This window comes from Aspergillus candidus (genome assembly GCF_002847045.1).
Source record: "Aspergillus candidus strain CBS 102.13 unplaced genomic scaffold BDW47scaffold_32, whole genome shotgun sequence".
Classification (NCBI taxonomy): domain Eukaryota; kingdom Fungi; phylum Ascomycota; class Eurotiomycetes; order Eurotiales; family Aspergillaceae; genus Aspergillus; species Aspergillus candidus.
Window position 1 is genome coordinate 168,503 of NW_020194037.1, and position 17,613 is coordinate 186,115.

At 49.8% G+C, this 17,613-nt stretch overlaps 9 protein-coding genes across 9 annotated transcripts; 4 read left to right on the top strand and 5 right to left on the bottom strand.

The window, feature by feature from the left end:
* Positions 1–590: 590 nt before the first annotated feature.
* BDW47DRAFT_132588 (putative histidine acid phosphatase) lies at positions 591–1,971 on the bottom strand (the record flags this gene model as incomplete). Its single annotated transcript, XM_024817599.1, has 2 exons — positions 1,365–1,971; positions 591–1,307 (listed from the first exon to the last, which is right to left on the bottom strand). Exons 1-2 carry the CDS (start codon positions 1,962–1,964, stop codon positions 591–593), a joined length of 1,317 nt encoding a protein of 438 aa, XP_024670792.1. The 5' UTR covers positions 1,965–1,971.
* A 1,425-nt stretch (positions 1,972–3,396) lies between these two features.
* On the top strand, positions 3,397–4,135 carry BDW47DRAFT_126924 (uncharacterized protein; the record flags this gene model as incomplete). The annotated part of the gene is made up of 2 exons (XM_024816640.1): positions 3,397–3,496; positions 3,549–4,135. The coding sequence occupies 2 exons, from the start codon at positions 3,397–3,399 to the stop codon at positions 4,133–4,135; spliced, it is 687 nt and encodes a 228-aa protein (XP_024670793.1).
* Positions 4,136–5,554: 1,419 nt separating this feature from the next.
* On the bottom strand, positions 5,555–5,835 carry BDW47DRAFT_126925 (uncharacterized protein; the record flags this gene model as incomplete). Its single annotated transcript, XM_024816641.1, has 2 exons — positions 5,555–5,660; positions 5,732–5,835. 2 exons carry the CDS (start codon positions 5,833–5,835, stop codon positions 5,555–5,557), a joined length of 210 nt encoding a protein of 69 aa, XP_024670794.1.
* A 1,852-nt stretch (positions 5,836–7,687) lies between these two features.
* BDW47DRAFT_118492 (flavin monoamine oxidase family protein) lies at positions 7,688–9,400 on the top strand (the record flags this gene model as incomplete). The annotated part of the gene is made up of 1 exon (XM_024815217.1): positions 7,688–9,400. The coding sequence occupies one exon, from the start codon at positions 7,688–7,690 to the stop codon at positions 9,398–9,400; it is 1,713 nt and encodes a 570-aa protein (XP_024670795.1).
* Positions 9,401–10,020: 620 nt separating this feature from the next.
* Positions 10,021–10,998, top strand: BDW47DRAFT_132590 (uncharacterized protein; the record flags this gene model as incomplete). The annotated part of the gene is made up of 2 exons (XM_024817600.1): positions 10,021–10,411; positions 10,489–10,998. Coding segments are annotated over 2 exons (901 nt in total), but the record flags the coding sequence as incomplete, so codon positions are not given.
* Positions 10,999–11,407: 409 nt separating this feature from the next.
* On the bottom strand, positions 11,408–12,351 carry BDW47DRAFT_126927 (sulfurtransferase; the record flags this gene model as incomplete). The annotated part of the gene is made up of 2 exons (XM_024816642.1): positions 11,408–12,140; positions 12,200–12,351. The coding sequence occupies 2 exons, from the start codon at positions 12,349–12,351 to the stop codon at positions 11,408–11,410; spliced, it is 885 nt and encodes a 294-aa protein (XP_024670797.1).
* A 240-nt stretch (positions 12,352–12,591) lies between these two features.
* On the bottom strand, positions 12,592–13,908 carry BDW47DRAFT_132593 (uncharacterized protein; the record flags this gene model as incomplete). The annotated part of the gene is made up of 1 exon (XM_024817601.1): positions 12,592–13,908. The coding sequence occupies exon 1, from the start codon at positions 13,891–13,893 to the stop codon at positions 12,592–12,594; it is 1,302 nt and encodes a 433-aa protein (XP_024670798.1). The 5' UTR covers positions 13,894–13,908.
* A 1,005-nt stretch (positions 13,909–14,913) lies between these two features.
* On the top strand, positions 14,914–16,486 carry BDW47DRAFT_118496 (MFS general substrate transporter; the record flags this gene model as incomplete). The annotated part of the gene is made up of 2 exons (XM_024815218.1): positions 14,914–15,165; positions 15,248–16,486. The coding sequence occupies 2 exons, from the start codon at positions 14,914–14,916 to the stop codon at positions 16,484–16,486; spliced, it is 1,491 nt and encodes a 496-aa protein (XP_024670799.1).
* Positions 16,487–16,967: 481 nt separating this feature from the next.
* BDW47DRAFT_126930 (uncharacterized protein) lies at positions 16,968–17,428 on the bottom strand (the record flags this gene model as incomplete). Its single annotated transcript, XM_024816643.1, has 2 exons — positions 16,968–16,995; positions 17,091–17,428. The coding sequence occupies 2 exons, from the start codon at positions 17,426–17,428 to the stop codon at positions 16,968–16,970; spliced, it is 366 nt and encodes a 121-aa protein (XP_024670800.1).
* Positions 17,429–17,613: the final 185 nt, after the last annotated feature.

Consider the following 17,613-nt stretch of genomic DNA (forward strand, 5'->3'; position numbering starts at 1 on the left):
AAATTCCTTTCCAGGTATATATACTCATGATAGTACGCGATTGACCAGTCAATTTGAGAATTGAAGCAAACATTCTTGGCGCTTGGTGGGTTTAATAGGGGAATGGGAGAGGGTGATTCTATGTTTGTGTTACGGTTGTGAGATCCTTTCTGGACTGGTTTGCTTGTAGATTGTTTGTTGGGAATGTATTTCTGGTTGCAGGTTGTGGGCTGTGTGGGTATGGCTATCATGTTTAGTAGGGTCTATAGAATGGCTTTCTTGATTATATTACTATATTTCACTTTGTTTGCTGGGTGGAAGGCAACCATCATTGACTCTGTGTACGAATTAGGCCAAGTAAAGCCTTGCTTAACAGAGTGAGGCGGCGGTGTTACCCACGTACAGTGTAGTGCTATGTTTGTGCTGGAAGCGGAAGCGGAGAAGTCTGTCAGGTTAGTTATCCAAGACACGACAAAATTAATTCTTATTAACTATATGAATACAAGACTTGACGAAGCCAAGCAAAGTAATGCAATCCGAAGAGCGAGGGCTGTAGCCAAAATACGACCCCTTCCATCTCAAACAATATAGCCAATCATCTATACAGTCGATCATGTGTAAAGGGTCAAGTTCTCAGGCGCATCAAGATCCCCACAAGCGACTCCAAAATCCCCATACTGCACGCCCCTCTCATCGACGAAACGCAGAAACTCCCCAGCGGAACAGCTCTCGCTCGGCCCATCCCGACACTCCGTCAGCGGCTGTGGCGAGGAGTTGACCAGCACCCGGTAGTAGTCTCCGTGGTTGTATCCATCCGCGCTGCACTCCATCTTCTCGATCGCGACGTGGGTCAGGAAGGGCAGGATCTCACTGCTCTTCCACGCGCGGTGGTAGTTGATGCGGTCGGTGGGCATCGTGAGGTTGGCGTTGTTCGCACCGGAAAAGTCGCTGTTATTGTAGAGGCCCAGTGCGGTAACAATAACGGGGGGTACCTCGCGGTGGGTGAAAGACACGTACAGGTCCTGGGCGGAGGTCCCGTCGGCGAGGGCGTCAGTGGCTGCGCGGACCCAGGGGTATCCGAGGCGGGGGGATAAGGGTCGACCGTAGCCTGTGTTGTGGTAGTACATGAGGTCATTGCCGTATTCGAAGGACAGCCACTCGTTGGCTGTGAAGAGGTCCAGCGAGCAGAAGGGCGATTCGCCCCGGATGACGGTCTCGTAGCCGCAGAGCTCGAACATGCCGACGATGTCGGTCAGGGTGAAGTTGAAGGACGGGGCGAGGTTGCTTAGTCGCTCGATGATGGGTTTGGTGTAAATTTTTTGGTATTCCTGTGTCTATGTTAGCGTATCTCGTGCGGTAAGGCGCTATATGGTGGTGATGCATACTTTGGTTTGATCGGATCCGTAGGCCGGGCTATACGCAGGACAAGCCTTATACGGAGTCAAAGAATTGGCGCCAGTGTTTTCCTCCTCAGGAACAGCCTCGAGATTGATCTCATCGCGGTGGTTATTAGTGAAGCCGAGGATGAACCCATCGGCAGACCGGACAGTGCGATCAGCCGACGAAGCCCAGACCTTAGCAGGAGGCTTCAAATCAGCGTAGCGCTGCTGGACCTCCGCGCCCAGCGTCATGGCCTCTTGGGTGCCGACGCGGGTAATCTCCTCCATGTGTGCCTCCTCATTGGGAGGCGTCCAGTCGGCGAGGAAGCTCAGACTGCCTGCTGCGCTCCAGTCCTGCGCGCTGTGAGCGAGCTTCTCGACGAAGGGCTCGATGTACGTGTCGTAGTCGAAGTCATTGCCGTAGATGGCGGCGTGGCGCACCAGGTACGCTGCTTTGGTGGCATTACAGCCGGCGGGGGGTTCGGTGTCCAGGGGAGGGTTGTGCGGCTTCCAGGTGGGTGCGATACCTGCCAAGTGATGGAGAGGGTTGAATGAGGCTGCGTGCGTGGTCAACGCGAAGCTACCGAGGAGGAGGTTGGAACGCATAATGAACGAGCGTATACCCTATCAGGTTGGAACTAAACGACAGACTTGAAGGAATTCGGATGAAATTCTAATCGAACAGCGCTAGGACGACTTATAAGCTTGTAGATGTGGAGTCGGACTAATCCTTGCTGATAGAATCTTGGACAGGTATGGCCGCTAAGCACTCGCCTTTCACTCCATTGTGGATCTCCTAGAAACAAGATTATAGACGAAACTTGACGGCATTGACGGCAGACAGCATCAACCTTGCGGGGTGCATGCAGTATACGTCGAACAATAAAATGACAGTGCCCTCAACCTGCGTGGTCCTGGATAAGACCCATGTATTATCTAACTTCATCCCTCAACACCTCATATCATCACGACTGTCGGAGTACACAGGAGGCATGATGGACAAGGGGCGGGTGGATTGTGATGTGCTCGAAGAACCGCGATTATTGGTGATTCTATAAATGTGGGTCGCGGATCCCAATCATATTCCTACATTCTAATTAGACAGTGGGAAGTATGGAGTAGAGGAGTATTTCCAAGGGGCCAATAGGACTGTATGATTATTACGGAAAATCAAGCTTTTGAGCTCTTCGTGGGTATCGTGGTTGTGTGGTTGATATATGGCATGGTGGTTGTTGAGCCTGCTCAAGCATGTTGATTAATTAGCATGGATCTCAGGGAGTAGTGTACAAAAGACAATCTGAAAAATGCTACGTTGTGCTAGTGATATTGACTACTTTAACGAAGTACGAAAAATAGTGACAGTGTCTGATAATACTTGAACCTTGATATGATTAAAAACCAGTACATTTCTCTCATCATCTCTCACGTTTGAGTTATCTAAAACAATGATATATTACTCTTCAACAAATTCAAGCAATTTCATACACTGATTAATAGATTCACCGGAGATAGCCAAGTCCTACATTCTAGCTATACCTAGCTTGACAAGTCAGGGAAGTAGATTCACTAGAGATAGCCAATTCCTAATTCCCAGTAATATCCAGCTTGACATGTCAACTTGTAATATCACTATAAACTACCTTATGAAAACCTAACAGTGATTAGCAATTAGTGTATAAAAACCGCCTGGTTAGCATACATTCCTAGTCACTGTTCTGTAAATCGAGTGACTGATCTCTCGTGAGGACTCCAGCGGAATCCTGAGGAAACTCACATATACCCGAATGGGAAATCCAGTTGCAGACGCTGAAATTGCATCCAGACTTTCTTCTCTCAAGCAGTCACTGGATTTCTCTTCTGCTGGACTATTTAATTCCCCTTCTTCCCCCTCTTATCTTCTTCTTTCTCCTCGCCTCTTCCTCTTCCTCACCCACCTTCTTCTCTCTCCATCTTTCTCTTCCTTTCATTCTACTTCCATCTCCATCCCACTTCCATCAACCTTCTACACTTAACTACATCCTTGACCCTCCACTGAGCAATGAAGCTCCCCATATTCCTCTTTCTGGCCCTGCTAATCACCCTGGTGACTGCAGTCGGCGTTCCCCAGCCTGATGGCAACGATGTGATCAACCCTGAAGGTCAGTATCCCCCTCCCTCCCTCCTTCTCTCAGTCTCACCTAACAGCCCCAGTCACCGACGACACTTCCGTTCTGGCCCATGATGGCACCGTCACCCAGGACAACGGAGAAGATGTCTCTGAGCTCGACGACGCTGACGAAGCCACCGTCTTCAATCTCCTAGGTCAGGACGCCGTCGACAACATGGTTCATCCCGCCTCCGAGCCTGTCAACCCGAAGCGCGACCCCCAGTGCCCTCGCCGCTGCCGCATTGACGACAGAGGCTGCTGCCACACTGACATGTGCTGGCGTGGTTACTGCAGCGGCCCTGGCAAGCTTCCCATGACCCAGGACGTGAAGCGTGACGTCGAGAAGCGCGATCCCCGTTGCCGCCGTGCCTGTTCTAACGATTCCGGCTGTTGCCACTCCGACACCTGTTCTGCTGGCGTCTGCCTCGGACCCGGTCGCTGGCCTCTTGCGGAAGACGTCGAGTCTGTCATCGAGAAGCGTGATTCCAAGTCCGCCATTGAGAAGCGTGATCCCCGTTGCCGTCGTGCCTGTTCGAACAGCGCCGGCTGCTGCCACACTGATACTTGTTCGGCTGGTGTCTGCCTGGGACCCGGCAAGTGGCCTCGTGCTTGGATGCTGCAGGAGCAGTAATTCAACAAGTATCTTTTTCCGCCTGCCCGATGGGTGTGGCTCGTGATACTCTTGTACGCAGGACGTGGTTTACCATGTGGACTGCCAGTTTTTTCCGTAGCTAGTGTTCAGCACAGCTAATTTTACTGACCTCGGGTCATGCATTCTGTAAATTGTCCATCTATTCTACTTCCCATCGTAATACTCCATTAGTATCCAAGATGTCACCCACAGATACTAGCTTCATCCCACCATTCCTCCAAAAATCCACCTCCACACAAATGCCATCACAACACTCTCATTCCCCATCCACCACATCCAATCCTCCCCATCATCTACTCCCCCACTCATCTCGTCCCCCGGCTTTATAACACACCCCTTTTGTCTAAATCATATCATCAGTACTCATCAAGTCAAAACAAAACAATGAAAGGAGAATAAAACACAAACAGGATGACAAGCCGTGCAAGGAAACCCGCAATTATTCCAAAGCCGCGAGCAGGGCGTATGGCACCGTAGATCCTACTCGAATTAGCCGTGTCTTTGACTGTGTTGAGACCTTTGCCAGATGCATACCAGCTGATTAGATTCCACCGCGTCAGGTAGAGCAGCCGAGAGCGCTGCGGGTAGCAGGAGAAGACTGCTGATGAGTATTGCTGATTTCATGGGGTTTTTGTTACAGATCTATCATTCTTGGGTTATGTTTTTGTGGGGAGTTTGATTGTGTGGCGTATATTTGAAGTTTATATAGTAGGTTCGAGGTTTGTTGCACGGACGCCTTGTTTAGGTGTTGTGTAGCCTGAGGATTTGGGCCGGGCGAGTGATGGAGGTCACCAACGCGTGTGTGGATATACGGGTAATATTTGCACTGATCAGATGGCAGCCTTAACTTTCTATTAGACAGGTTTTAGGCAATAGAGGACACATAAGTAAGCTCCACAAAAGTACAATGCTGTTTTTATCTAGCTATGATTCCGAGACACAAGAAAAAGCTGACTGTCTGTATCACTACGAGAGTATACAGAGGTGTAGCGTTGTCATGAGGCTACTGTCCGTTTCACATGCATGACTGGACTAACTCAACTAACAATTTGACAGCTGGCTGCGTAAACAAACTAATCATATACTTCATGACTTCGTTAGCCTCACTCAATCATCTTCCTTGATCGCTTTCATAACCGAGTCCACACAACGGCTTCAACCAGTGCAGAGCCACCGCTGAACACAACCAACATACAAGCATTCTCGTCTTCGTTCCAGAACAAAATAACAAAAATTTGTTTCTCCGCCATATCGATTATCCTCCAGTGTCCCCTAGTCTACCTCCCCCAGGAAGTCTCTTCCTACTCTATCAATGGTTATCGTTCTCCCGACAGGTGCCCCGGCGCTGGTAGAGTTAGCTATCGTCATTACGCTGGACATCCAACAAATCAAGGTAGCCTACTTCTCCCCGCCGACGATGGCAGTATCGACATCGCCTATTATCCCTGTCGTCTCTATCCCGGCAATCACGGTCACTGCTACAACGGTCACCGCAGCGGGCATACTGGATAGAAGCGTGCACGTATCAGCAAGAGCATTTCTTTCCTCTAAGTTAAGAAGCAACGTACCTCCAACCCTTCGACGACAACAGGTTCCGCCACGTTGTCGGTGCCTTCCGCGGCGGGCACGGCCATGGCCAGGCCGAGGATGGATGCGAATACGAGATAGGTGAGCTTCATCTGTGGTCTTGTCAGTCAAGCGGTGTTGAAAGACGGGAGGGTCCTTACCTTGGATGACTGCGCCGATTTTGGTTTTGCTTTTGGTTGGCAGATGTTGTGTCTCTGTGGTTCTGTCGCTGATAATGTGCTCGACAAAGCAGTCAAAGACACCTATTTATAACTTACATCAAGGCTATATGCTATGATACCCATCCGCGAGCGGGGTCATGGTTACCAACCGACTACCACGACATATCACTCCGTTGAGGGCATCTGCAAGGTAGACATGGATAAGTAGGTAGCACTCGGGGTGTAAGGCAGCACTATCCCTCCGCAACGCGTGAGGAAACGACTGCATCATGTTGCATTGAGTAACTTGTCTTCCCCTCCGAGTGCCAAATATCGGGTCCAAGAGTAATCACGGAAGTCTTGATCCGTTCTGCCGCTGCTTTCCCCGCATATTTCATCCACGGGGTGGGCTTTTGTGTAACTGTGTTGGCTTGGACTGGCCATCCGATTAATGCCAAGCCTGCGGAGAGAGGGCTTGAGCTTGAGATGAAGCATTGTCAAGGCTAATGGGGTTTGTATTGGCTGATACCGATTGATCCTGGTGTTTCCCGTCCATTACTTGAGGAGTGGCAGGAGTTGGTTAAACATCGATGACCTGTGAACAGAGCGCTTGAAGCTGATTAGAAAATTCAAACACGTGATTTCAAAGGCTACTACAAACGTATAGAAGGCAATAAACTATGGATTGCACTCAGCGGAGGTTAAAGCACAAAGCATAACCCTAAGATCTTCACTCCTGGGGTAGATAACTCTAAGAAATGCGGCTCGTTGCAACCAAGTGTCAGATCCGGTAGTTCCAGACGAAGTGTAACCGTTCTAGTAAGGGTCATTTGCTCAAGATACGGACCCCGATTCCAGTCATATCAGGCACCATACGAAATCAATATCGAGAAGAACGTGTCATGGAAAAGAACAATGCTATATTGCATTTTATATCACAGCCAGAGATGAGAAGCTGCTCCCTCCTTTATTGTTTGTGCCAAAACCTTTAGAGGTTCAACCTATTCCTTGGATAATCTGACAGTCGCTATCATGCGTGTCTTTCCACATACAGAAGCCGGGGGATTTACTATATTCTGCCATCTTATGTCAAATTGCTCCGAAGTTCTCACGTGGTAGCAGATAGAGCAATGAGACTATCTTGTGGAGATGATTCGTATGTGATGTTCAAAGTATGATTTAGTCCAGGTGACTGCTAGATCCTACATGTCAGAAGATCTGACATGCACCACTACCTGGACATTCAATATCTTAAAGTCAAAAGATAGAAACAGTTCACTAATATCCTATTGCTTAAGAAAAGGACATTGCTCTTGTTGAGCATGATGACCTGTAAGTGGCCAACAAGGATCGGGTGGGATAACATACGGCCCTGTTAGTGAACCGAAGAAGCAAGAAGATTCAATCCTTCTAACCCATTGACCTAGATTGTATTCTGCAGAATTCCATAGAAAAAGAGATATATTTTAAATCTGGAACTAATGACTTGCGGTCATTGGAAGAGGTTTTCTTGGTCGAACTGCTACCAATCGGAGTGTTCTTCTCCTCGTAATGCAGGGGACATTCTCTTGTAGAATATGCTTGCAAAATCGATTCTGAGTGCCCGATAAGATTGACACAGAATTACCACCAGCGACAATACCATTCGTGGATAGAGAATAATAATGATCGACACTTGGGGTCATGACAGTCAAACTCTTCGGCACCCGCAAGGTCCCTTCTCCAAGGTCCCCGAGATGCCGTATATAAGTTAATAAACCATGCAAGATCCTAATACGAGAGATAATTATCCAGAGAATTAACAATGGCCCGGTTCCTGACCCTCGGGCTGGCGCTCCTATCCGCAGCCAATGCAAATTCTGCGCCACGCCTGCACGACTTCGACGCCCTGGGCGCCTGGTTCGATGGCGTCAACGCGATCAACGCCACCGGCTCGAAGGATCCCAGCATAAAGAACACGTCTATTGCCATTGTGGGAGGCGGTATCTCAGGCCTTGCGACAGCGTTGATGCTCGACAGTGTGGGCGTGCATAACTGGGAAATTATCGAGGCGAGCGGTCGCGTGGGTGGACGGTTTCGCACAAAATATGTCGGCGACACGGATGAGTGGGCGGAAATGGGCCCCATGCGACTCCCTGTCAGGGCGCACTACAAGGATGGCGAGACTGTCGAGTATTCAGACCACGCCATGGTGTTCCAGCTGGCGGATATGCTGAACGATATGAACGACAACCAGAGCGAGTGGAAGATCGACTTCATTCCCTGGATTCAGCACCACTCTAATGAGTTGTATGCGCTAGACACTCACCGACTACCCGATGGTAGTATCGCTCGGCGAAAGGATGTCCTGGCGGACTCAGATCTGGAAATATCTAATGCGCCGGACGGCGCCGCGTACACACACGCCTCGGACCAAATGGACGATATGCTCATGCGGAAAGAGAAACTGAAGGCGATGCAACGTGATATCTGGCGCACGCATCGCCAGGCTATGGACGATGGTCTCGACGATTGGAGCGAGCAGGCAATACTGCGCCATAAGTTTGGCGCGAGTGATAATGTCACCGATGCCATTTGGACGGCTAGCGACTACGATGCGTTGTGGGATGAACTTCACCACAACTCGAACCTCGAACTGGACGGGAGCCCTGAATCTCTCGGTGAGACGGAGTGGACATGCATTGACCACGGGTTCAGCCGTCTGTCGGATGCGTTCCTTCCTCACGTTCGCGATCGCCTCACTCTCAACCGCAAGGTCAGAAAAGTGGAAAGCGTGCCAGGTCCGTCTGGAACGACGAAAACGCGTCTATCCTGGTACCCCAGTGTCTCCAACCGGACCTTTGAGTCCAAAGAATACGACTACACCTTCCTGGCCCTTCCTTTCACGATGACCCGCTTCATGGACCTGCCGAAATTCTCATCCGTCCTAGATCGCGCGACCAGCGAAGCCGGCCTTCGCTTCAAGTCCGCCTGCAAAGTCGCCGTTCTGTTCTCCGAGCGGTTCTGGGAGAAAGGGCCCAATCCCATTTTCGGGGGCTACAGCAAGCCGGAGAGCGACCCCGTCGGAGCTTTGTATTATCCCGTCTACGGGCTCAACGAGTCTCGCCCCGGAATCATCATGCACTACCGTGGTGGGGACTGGAGCGACCGATTTGTGAGCTTCTCCGACGAAGAGCACGTTCAAACCGTTTTGGATTCAATTGCTTCGCTTCACGGAGAGCATATCCGAGACCTGTACACGGGTGACTATGAGCGATTGTGCTGGTTACAGGACGAGCATACCGCTACCGCGTGGTGCCGACCTGATGTCGAACAGCATAAATTATACATCCCAGCGTACCATCGCACCGAACACAATACAATCTTTATCGGCGAGCATACCGCGCCGACTCATGCCTGGGTCAGCTCGTCTTTACACTCTGCTGTCCGTGGATCGGTGCAGTTACTGTTGGATGTGGGATTGATCGACGAAGCGAAGGAGCTGAACAAGAGGTGGATGGGACGGTGGATTCAATAGATCGGCCTGCAGAGAGGTATAGAAATTGGTATAGATGTGTATATATACCCCTGGCATGTTTTCAATGGTAATATTAGCATTGCATCTTCTCATATTGGACACTTTGGTCCTTTCTTCCCACCTCCTGTAAAAAGTGAGGCCACATAATCCTGCCTTGGGACTTTTGTCTGTACCGTGGAACATCGGTCGAGCGTTTACCATGGCGACCTCAAAAGAACTCAAATAGTTTGTTTGTAAGGTCGGAGTATATCCTTTCATGATTTTGTCTCCACTTCCTCAGACATTCGGTGTTTGCAACTAGGCCCCCTGCATCACTGTTATTATCCCGTTTACAGGCCGGGGGATGGTAGCAAACTAGACCAATAGCAAACGAGTGAATATCAGGGAATTTTATTCGACAGGTAGACCTGGTCTTGGTTCGACCTATGGTCCTGGAAAGAGAGTGAATATTACATGCCGGTACAATGACTGGGAAAGAAGAAAGTTAAAACCCCATGGTCAGACCTGTCATTGACACTCAAATTGTTTTCCTTGTATAGCGCTTCTGATTTCATCAAGGCAACTCACTCTTTTCATCGATCAGATCCATCTCTACCCCTCTCATCCATACATTCCATCAACATGCTGGAGTGCGACACCTGCGGTGATGAGTTCTACGACGCCGACGACCTGGTCGAGCATCTGAACGACTATGATCACTGGATAGAATGTGAGACTTGCACTCGATGTTTCCGTACTCAACGTGCTTGCAACCAGCATATGAGGGATACAGACCACTGGGCGCCGCGCTATGAGTGTGAGACTTGTCCCAAAGACTTCAAGTCATGGAATGCTGCACGCCAGCACATGAACTCCCTGGGGCATTGGGCGCCTAAGTTTCCATGCGAGACATGCGATCTCAAATTCCATACTCAGGATGCAGCGGGACAGCACATGACAAAGAATCTGCACTACAAAACCTACTGTCCGACTTGCGATAGGCATTTTCAAAATGAAAATAATCTGAAGATGGTAAGGTCTCTCTAAGTTGTCGATGGCTCGTACGAAGGAAACTTCACATTAATTATGTCTAACATTTTGTCTCAAAGCATCTGAGATCGAAGACTCATTGCGGCAACAGCATAAACTGTCCTTTCTGTCAATCGGGATTTACAACGGCTAGTGGAGTCGTCCACCACCTCGAGACAGGATCTTGTCGATCTGCCCCCCAGCTGAACCGCGAGACGATCCATCGACTGGTTAGAGAGCGAGACCCAAATAGTCTGATCACCACCAAGCAGATTGAGTGGCACGACGAAGACAACGCGACTTGCTCTGCTACGGAGAAAGCGTGGAATGGCGCTTACTGGGAGTGCTATCTATGCCACAAACAGTTTAACACCATAGCCGGTCTCAATGCACATGTGAACTCCCCAGTTCACAAGCAAAAGATATACCACTGTCCGAACAGCAACGGCGGTTGTTACAAAACTTTTGTTGTCTTGGCTGGGCTTTTCAGTCATTTGGAAAGCGAGTCTTGTGGCTATACACGATTTAAAAACGTTCAAAAACAGCTGCAGGACGTGTTAATTGGCCAGAAAGCAATAGATTTCAGGTAAATGGGATATTTGCTTTTGAGCTTGGCATCAGCCAATTGAGTATGGTTTTCGTTGACGTTTAAGATGGCCACCTCGGTCTCAAATGGCACGGTAGCATATTGATCCCACAGCATTACAGGGAAATAAGGCCGATCCTCTGATTTGTGGCTTGATGTTTGAGTCCATCACAATTTCTTATGATGTATTGAGCTACGCGCATGTGTATGATTCATTCCTTTTACAGAATGATAAATTATCACCAATAGCTTTTGAAATCAATACATGCTATGAAAAATAAAACTTGTGCAAGGACAACTCTCCCTCTTTCTCTCAAAGCTCAACAGGCCCTCGAACATTCCAATGGTGCGTAGGAGAGACACCACTATATACAAAGCAACCTTAATATGTACAAAACCATAAAGCGACTCAACTAACTAGCAACAACCAACTCCTCCTCCGCCCTCCGTGTCCACTCCATCCAACTCCCATCATACAGCCTCCTCTGTGCCTTATACCCAATCAACCCCATCGCCAGATCCAGCGCCGCAGCAGTAACCCCCGAATTACACGTCAAAACAGCAGCCCTGTCGCCCCTCACGCCCGCATTGTCAAACACGCGCCTCAGCTCTTCCACCGAAAGAAATGCCTTCTCATCATCCAACAACACCGCCAACGGCACATTCACAGCCCCAGGGATATGCCCGGACCTCAACTCAGGCGACATCTCTTCCTGCGTGCCCGCGAACCTCCCCGGTATCCGGGCATCGATAATCCGATACGGCTCGTCGGGGCCCCGCACAGCCTCCCGCAGCTCATCATACCCAATAACGTCCGTCGCGACAGGCTCACGCGCGGAATACGGCTGCGACCCCGCAGCCGGCCGATCAGGGAAGGTGACCACTTCACCTGTGGCAACGGGATAACCCTCCCTTGCGTAAGCGCGGAAATTGTTCAAGACATGAACATCACGGTGACCAAAAAACCGACAAGTCCATGCGACCCGCGGCGCAGAGTACATGCCTACGTCGACCGTATCATACACGACGAGGATATCGTCGCGCTGAACGCCCATGGCTGTCATCGCTGCTGCGAAGTCTGCCGCGCTGGGCAGCATTTGCGTGATTGGGTGGGATTTGTCTCTGATTTCATCCATGTTGAAGAATCTATTCTTTGTTAGATTTATACAGGGTTGTGGTAGGGATGTCTTGGAGAAGAGGGGTACATGGAGCCCGGGATGTGCTGCGCGGTGAATTCCCCGCGGCGGGTGCTGGCGCCCGCTGCTACGGGGACGATGCGCCGGGGGTTCGATTCGATTGCGGCATTTAGCTCGGAGGGGGAGACCAGTATGGATGTGAAGGGGCTGGATGACTCCATTTTGTGCGATGCTCTCAAAAGTCGTTAACACGATTGAGGGGAAGTCGTGTGGATGGGGTCTTGTTTGATTGTGGTGGAGACAAGGCGGCATATCGTTTCAACTTATGCGCCTATGCTGGTTATGTAATAGTGCAAAATTGTGCAGTCATCCGTCTAGTGTTTGCATTGTCTATGGGTATCGATGTCAATTTGATCCAATATAAATACTTCGAGGGTGGAAAATTGCGCAATCTTTTCTCGTTAATTCGCATTGGTAAATCCCCTACACCACGCAGCCAGTGCGTCGAAAAAAGGCACCCCTCTCTTGCCAGGCCTTTCGCAATATGCCTCGATTGCACGCTCTCGTTCCTGGAACGCAGAACCAGTCGCACACAAAACCTTCCCAAGGTCCACCGGACACAGATAAGCAGGCTGACGCGCATCTTCAGCCAGTGAGGCGCTACCCTGCATAGCACACGCATAATACACGCAATGGTCGATTCCAAAACAGTGGCCCAGTTCGTGGCTGACTGTTCGACACATCCGCGCGAGCCACAGGCCCGGCGGTGCCTTTTCTTCAGCAGAAGCAGGTGATAAGCTAGAAACATGCACTATTTCCTTTAGCAGGCGGTCGTCGCGCGACGAGAATTGCTTTGTCTGCGAAGCTTTCTTCCGGGGCGGCTTCTGCGAAGAGCAGCGCTCCTGCACATACCGCTGGCAATGGGAAGCCGGCCAGGCGTGTTCGCGCTCGACAGAGTGGATGGTATCAAGGTCTGGACGGTACCGGGCGCTAGAAACGACGGCTACGCGGCTCCCTCCGTATGCGCGCCCGCAGACAAATTCGTCGTCGTCGTCTTCGAAGAGGTCGTGGTCGACCAGCATGCACAGGGCGTATGCGTCCTTAGGCAGGATGCTGATCGCCGCGTCGAGGAGGTCGTCGAGATTGAGTTGATGCGAATACGTCCGGTCTGGACACGGACGCGTGCGGATGCCGATACATTCTTTTGGAGTTTCTAGTCCCACGTGTGATGGGGTCTTCTTTTTTGGATTTGGGCCCGTCTCCCAGGGGACAAAGCGTAGTGCGGGACTTGGAAGCAGCTTCACGGGTAGACCGTGGTAAAATGCCGCTATGTAGTCTTTGATTTCCTCTGGGCTAGGGGCCGTCAAGGGGGCTGGGGAGCGGGACTTCTGTGGACGCGTCCATCCTCGTAATGGTGTGACATTATCATCGATCTGCGGTGGTGCGACTATATAAACAGTCCGTTTTGCACGCGTGATCTTGTTGCGATCTTCCTCGTCCAACCATTCCTGAAAGCTCTGTGGTGGATAGTCTGGATCCAGGGCGAGATCGTCCTCTGGGAGGACCAGAGGCGCTGGGAAATTGACTTCGTATGATCCTGGAATTGTATCAATGATCGATTTGAATTTCGAAGTTGACCCATGGTTGATAGCTGCTATTCGCTCTTTCAGGGTGGGTTGTTCATATCCGGCCGCTTTCGCGTGCGCAGAGACGCTGGAACATATGGATGGGTGGAGACACTGTGAAGTTGGTGGATGAGACATTTCCACGGCTCAAAGTATCCAACGAAGCCGCTCACTCGAATTTTTTAATATTTTTCTCTTGGACAAAGACGTGTCCAATTTCAGCTACCAACTTCAAAACACGAAGGCTGTGCTTACATCAGCGCATCATGTATTGGCGCAACCACGTGGATTTGAGTCTCAGCCCTAATTGTACGAATCATTCTGCTTCTATATGTCAAGATCTACACTTCTGTCAAAGTACCCGATACTTCTTGTTGTACATAGTACTATTCTAATCTACAAGCAAAACTTCTATAAGACACTCGATTTCATCAAATTCAGTCACAGCAGAATATGGTAATGGGCCAGTCCTTCAGCACGATCCTACAGGGCCCGACGCAACTATTTTAGTCTGTAATGACTAGGCGATACAGTCTTGAGCGTTTGTTACGGTTAACCTTTTCTATAGATACTTCTCATTTCATTGTCATCCAGGGAATATTCATAGTAAAAAATATTCCGCTGTTACATTATCGGTTCTTGGGAAATTGTGCTAAGTTTTTCCAAGCCAGTATAGCTAATATCAATAGAACCATTCGACTACCAAGTCTCTATCAATTCATCGCTACAAGGCGTTAGATTCAAATGCATACGTGACATGGCATGCGTATCTATCCGGATCCACTTACCAGGACAAGACTAATGCCATCGCCATTATCCAGGACGTGACCAATTATTATGAATGACGCCCACGATAGCAAAAGCAACTAATCGTTATCCACAGAACAAGCTCCTTAATCAGCGATTTCCCCGCTTGTTCCATTACGCCGAGGCCAATGTTTGACTTCAATGACAGTCTTGGTGTCCTTGGTGTTGACCGGGACAAGCGATTGTGGTGTTTGGTTTGGCATTTTGATACTTTCTGTGGCGAGCAGCTCATAGCTATTGATTGATCAGCCCTACAGAGTATACCCATTGCAGGGCACATCATTCCCGGCGTTGACTAATTATACTATCGACTTCCATCCTTCTCATACAGGAGTTTTGCCCGCAATAAGAATGACGGATGGAAAACAAGTCCAACCTGGTACCTCGCCGGAAGTTGAGGATGGCTCGGAATCTCCACCGCACGAAGAAGAAGTATATTCAATCTATCGCGGCAAATTCAAAACGTTCATCGTCGTGGCGGCGTCCATCGCTAGTCTTTTCTCCCCACTCTCAGCCAATATCTATCTTCCCGCACTAAACACCATTGCCGATCAGTTGCATGTGAGCAATACGCTGATCAATTTGACAGTCACGACGTATATGGTATGGATATCTGAGCCATCAATGAAGCTAGAATCTAGCTGAGAAGAACACAAATGATTAAACTAATCCACAACCGAGGTAGCTCTTCCAAGGCCTAGCCCCAGCCATCTTCGCAGGCTTCGCAGACAGCGCTGGTCGACGACCCGCATACATCGTCTGTTTTATTGCCTACATCGCAGCCAACATAGGCCTAGCCTCTCAGCGCCACTACGCCGCCCTCATGGTCCTCCGCTGTCTCCAAAGCACAGGAAGCAGCAGCACCATCGCGTTAGCCAACGCAATCGTAGCAGATGTTGTAACCACCGCCGAGCGGGGCGTGTACATCGGATACGCCTCGGCGGGGGGTGTCGTCGGCCTCTCTGTCGGGCCTATCATCGGCGGACTACTAACCCAATTTCTCGGCTGGCCGTCAATATTCTGGTTTTTAACCATCCTAGCTGGCGCGTTCTTCATTCCCTTGTTACTGCTTCTGCCCGAGACAGCTCGCAAGATCGTAGGAAATGGCTCTCAGCCTCCCCCGCTCTGGAACATGTCTCCCCTACAATTTATTCAGCAACGGCGCTCTTCCAACCCAGCGCCGCCGGTAAAAACACGCATTCACTTCCCTAATCCACTCAAAACACTGGTCATCATCTGCGATAAGGAAGTCTTTCTCATCCTCCTTTGCAACAGCCTCGTCTACAGCAGCTATTCCGCCGTCATGACAAGCGTAACATCCCAGCTCAAGCACCTGTACGGGTTCAACGACGTTCAAATCGGCCTCTGCTTCATCCCAGCCGGTGCCGGAAGCCTCCTAGCGGCATACACCCAAGGCCGCATAACAGACTGGAACTACCGACGACACGCGCGACGTCTAGGAGTAGCAGTCTCCAAAACGCACCGACAAGATCTCAGCGAGTTCCCGATCGAGCAAGCCCGCTGCGAAGTCATATACCCGCTCGCCGTCGTCCTAGGACTAGGCCTAATCGCATACGGCTGGGTTCTCCACTACGGGACGAATCTCGCGGGCCCACTCGTTCTACTCCTGCTTGTTGGGTATACCGCTTCGGCGACGTTCAATATCATGAGTGTTCTTATGGTTGATATTTATACCGATAGTCCCGCTATGGCTACTGCTGCTATGAATCTCACGAGGTGTTGGTTGGGCGCTGGTGCGTCTGCTGTTATTTTGCCTATGATTGAGGGAATGGGCCGCGGATGGGCATTTACGTTGATTGGATTGTTGTGTTTTTTGTGTGTGCCTCTTCTTATGGTCGTGTCGAGGTGGGGATATGGGTGGCGGAGGGAGAAAGGAATTCGTGAGAGGAACCGAGGTGTCTGACCCAGACGGAAGGCTCTCGGGGCAAAAAGAAAGACTTTATATATTTAACACATGGCAATATTCCTGACAGTGTCGTCCTATATCATGGAAGCATGTTATTTCCATTTTATCTCAAATTCAATATTCGTCTTGTTCAGAGAAGAGTTGGGATAGGCGCCGACTGTGCGTCCAAAGACGAAAGGCGAAGCTAGACACAAGACATCTATGATAATAACAAGAACTAAGAGACAGCTTTGTATGGATGGACAAATTTAGAGAATAACAGTATTTGACTATTTGAACCAGGATGGCGGGAGTGATATATACAGAATATTAACGAATTATCGCCACGGCCAACGAGTTAACAGGACTGCTCCGTACAGTCCGGTCAAATTGTGCAAGACGTCAAGCACAATTCTTGTTCCATATAATTCGATCAAAGATATCTTCCTTCAATAATCTCGACATGTTTCCCCTTCAACTGTCTAACAGTTGGCTGACTCTAACACTTGCCGTGGTTGGGATCCGCCCTAGAACAGACATCAGCTTTACTTCCCACAAAGCACCACTTATCCACGGGGTACAAAGGGAAAGAAATATAGAATGAAAATAGTAAAATACGTACCGCATATACCAGCTTCCCTTATCCTGCGCACCACCATGATCACAATTGATCATCTCCTTGAGATACTTATTGCAATCAGAAGTAGAAAGCGTCGCATGATTGTTGCCCTTATTCTGCAGATAGAAATCAACGCGATTCCCACCCGATGGAAGATTCGCGCAGTTGAATTTGGTCTGTCCGGCTCGATAGTCACCCGCGCCGCCCCTGCTGTTGCACCATCTGCCCGCGAAATCGATGGCTGCGTTTCGGCTGTCACCCCATTTCTCGCCGCCGCTGTAGCAGCCTGCTGTGGCGAGGCCGGTCGTGGCGAGAATAGTGATGAGGGAGGTGAGCTGCATGGTGTGGTGGGTTTGGATGTGGGTTGTGTGGAGGGTTTGATGGTGTTTTTTGTAGTCTGTCTATCTCATCTTCGGGGTCCAACGGCCTATTTATAAGAATGTCAAGACATGCTGCAGATTGGAAGTACCATACATCTTCTATGAAAGGAAACACCCCTGCGAAGGCATTTCCCAGCAATGCCACA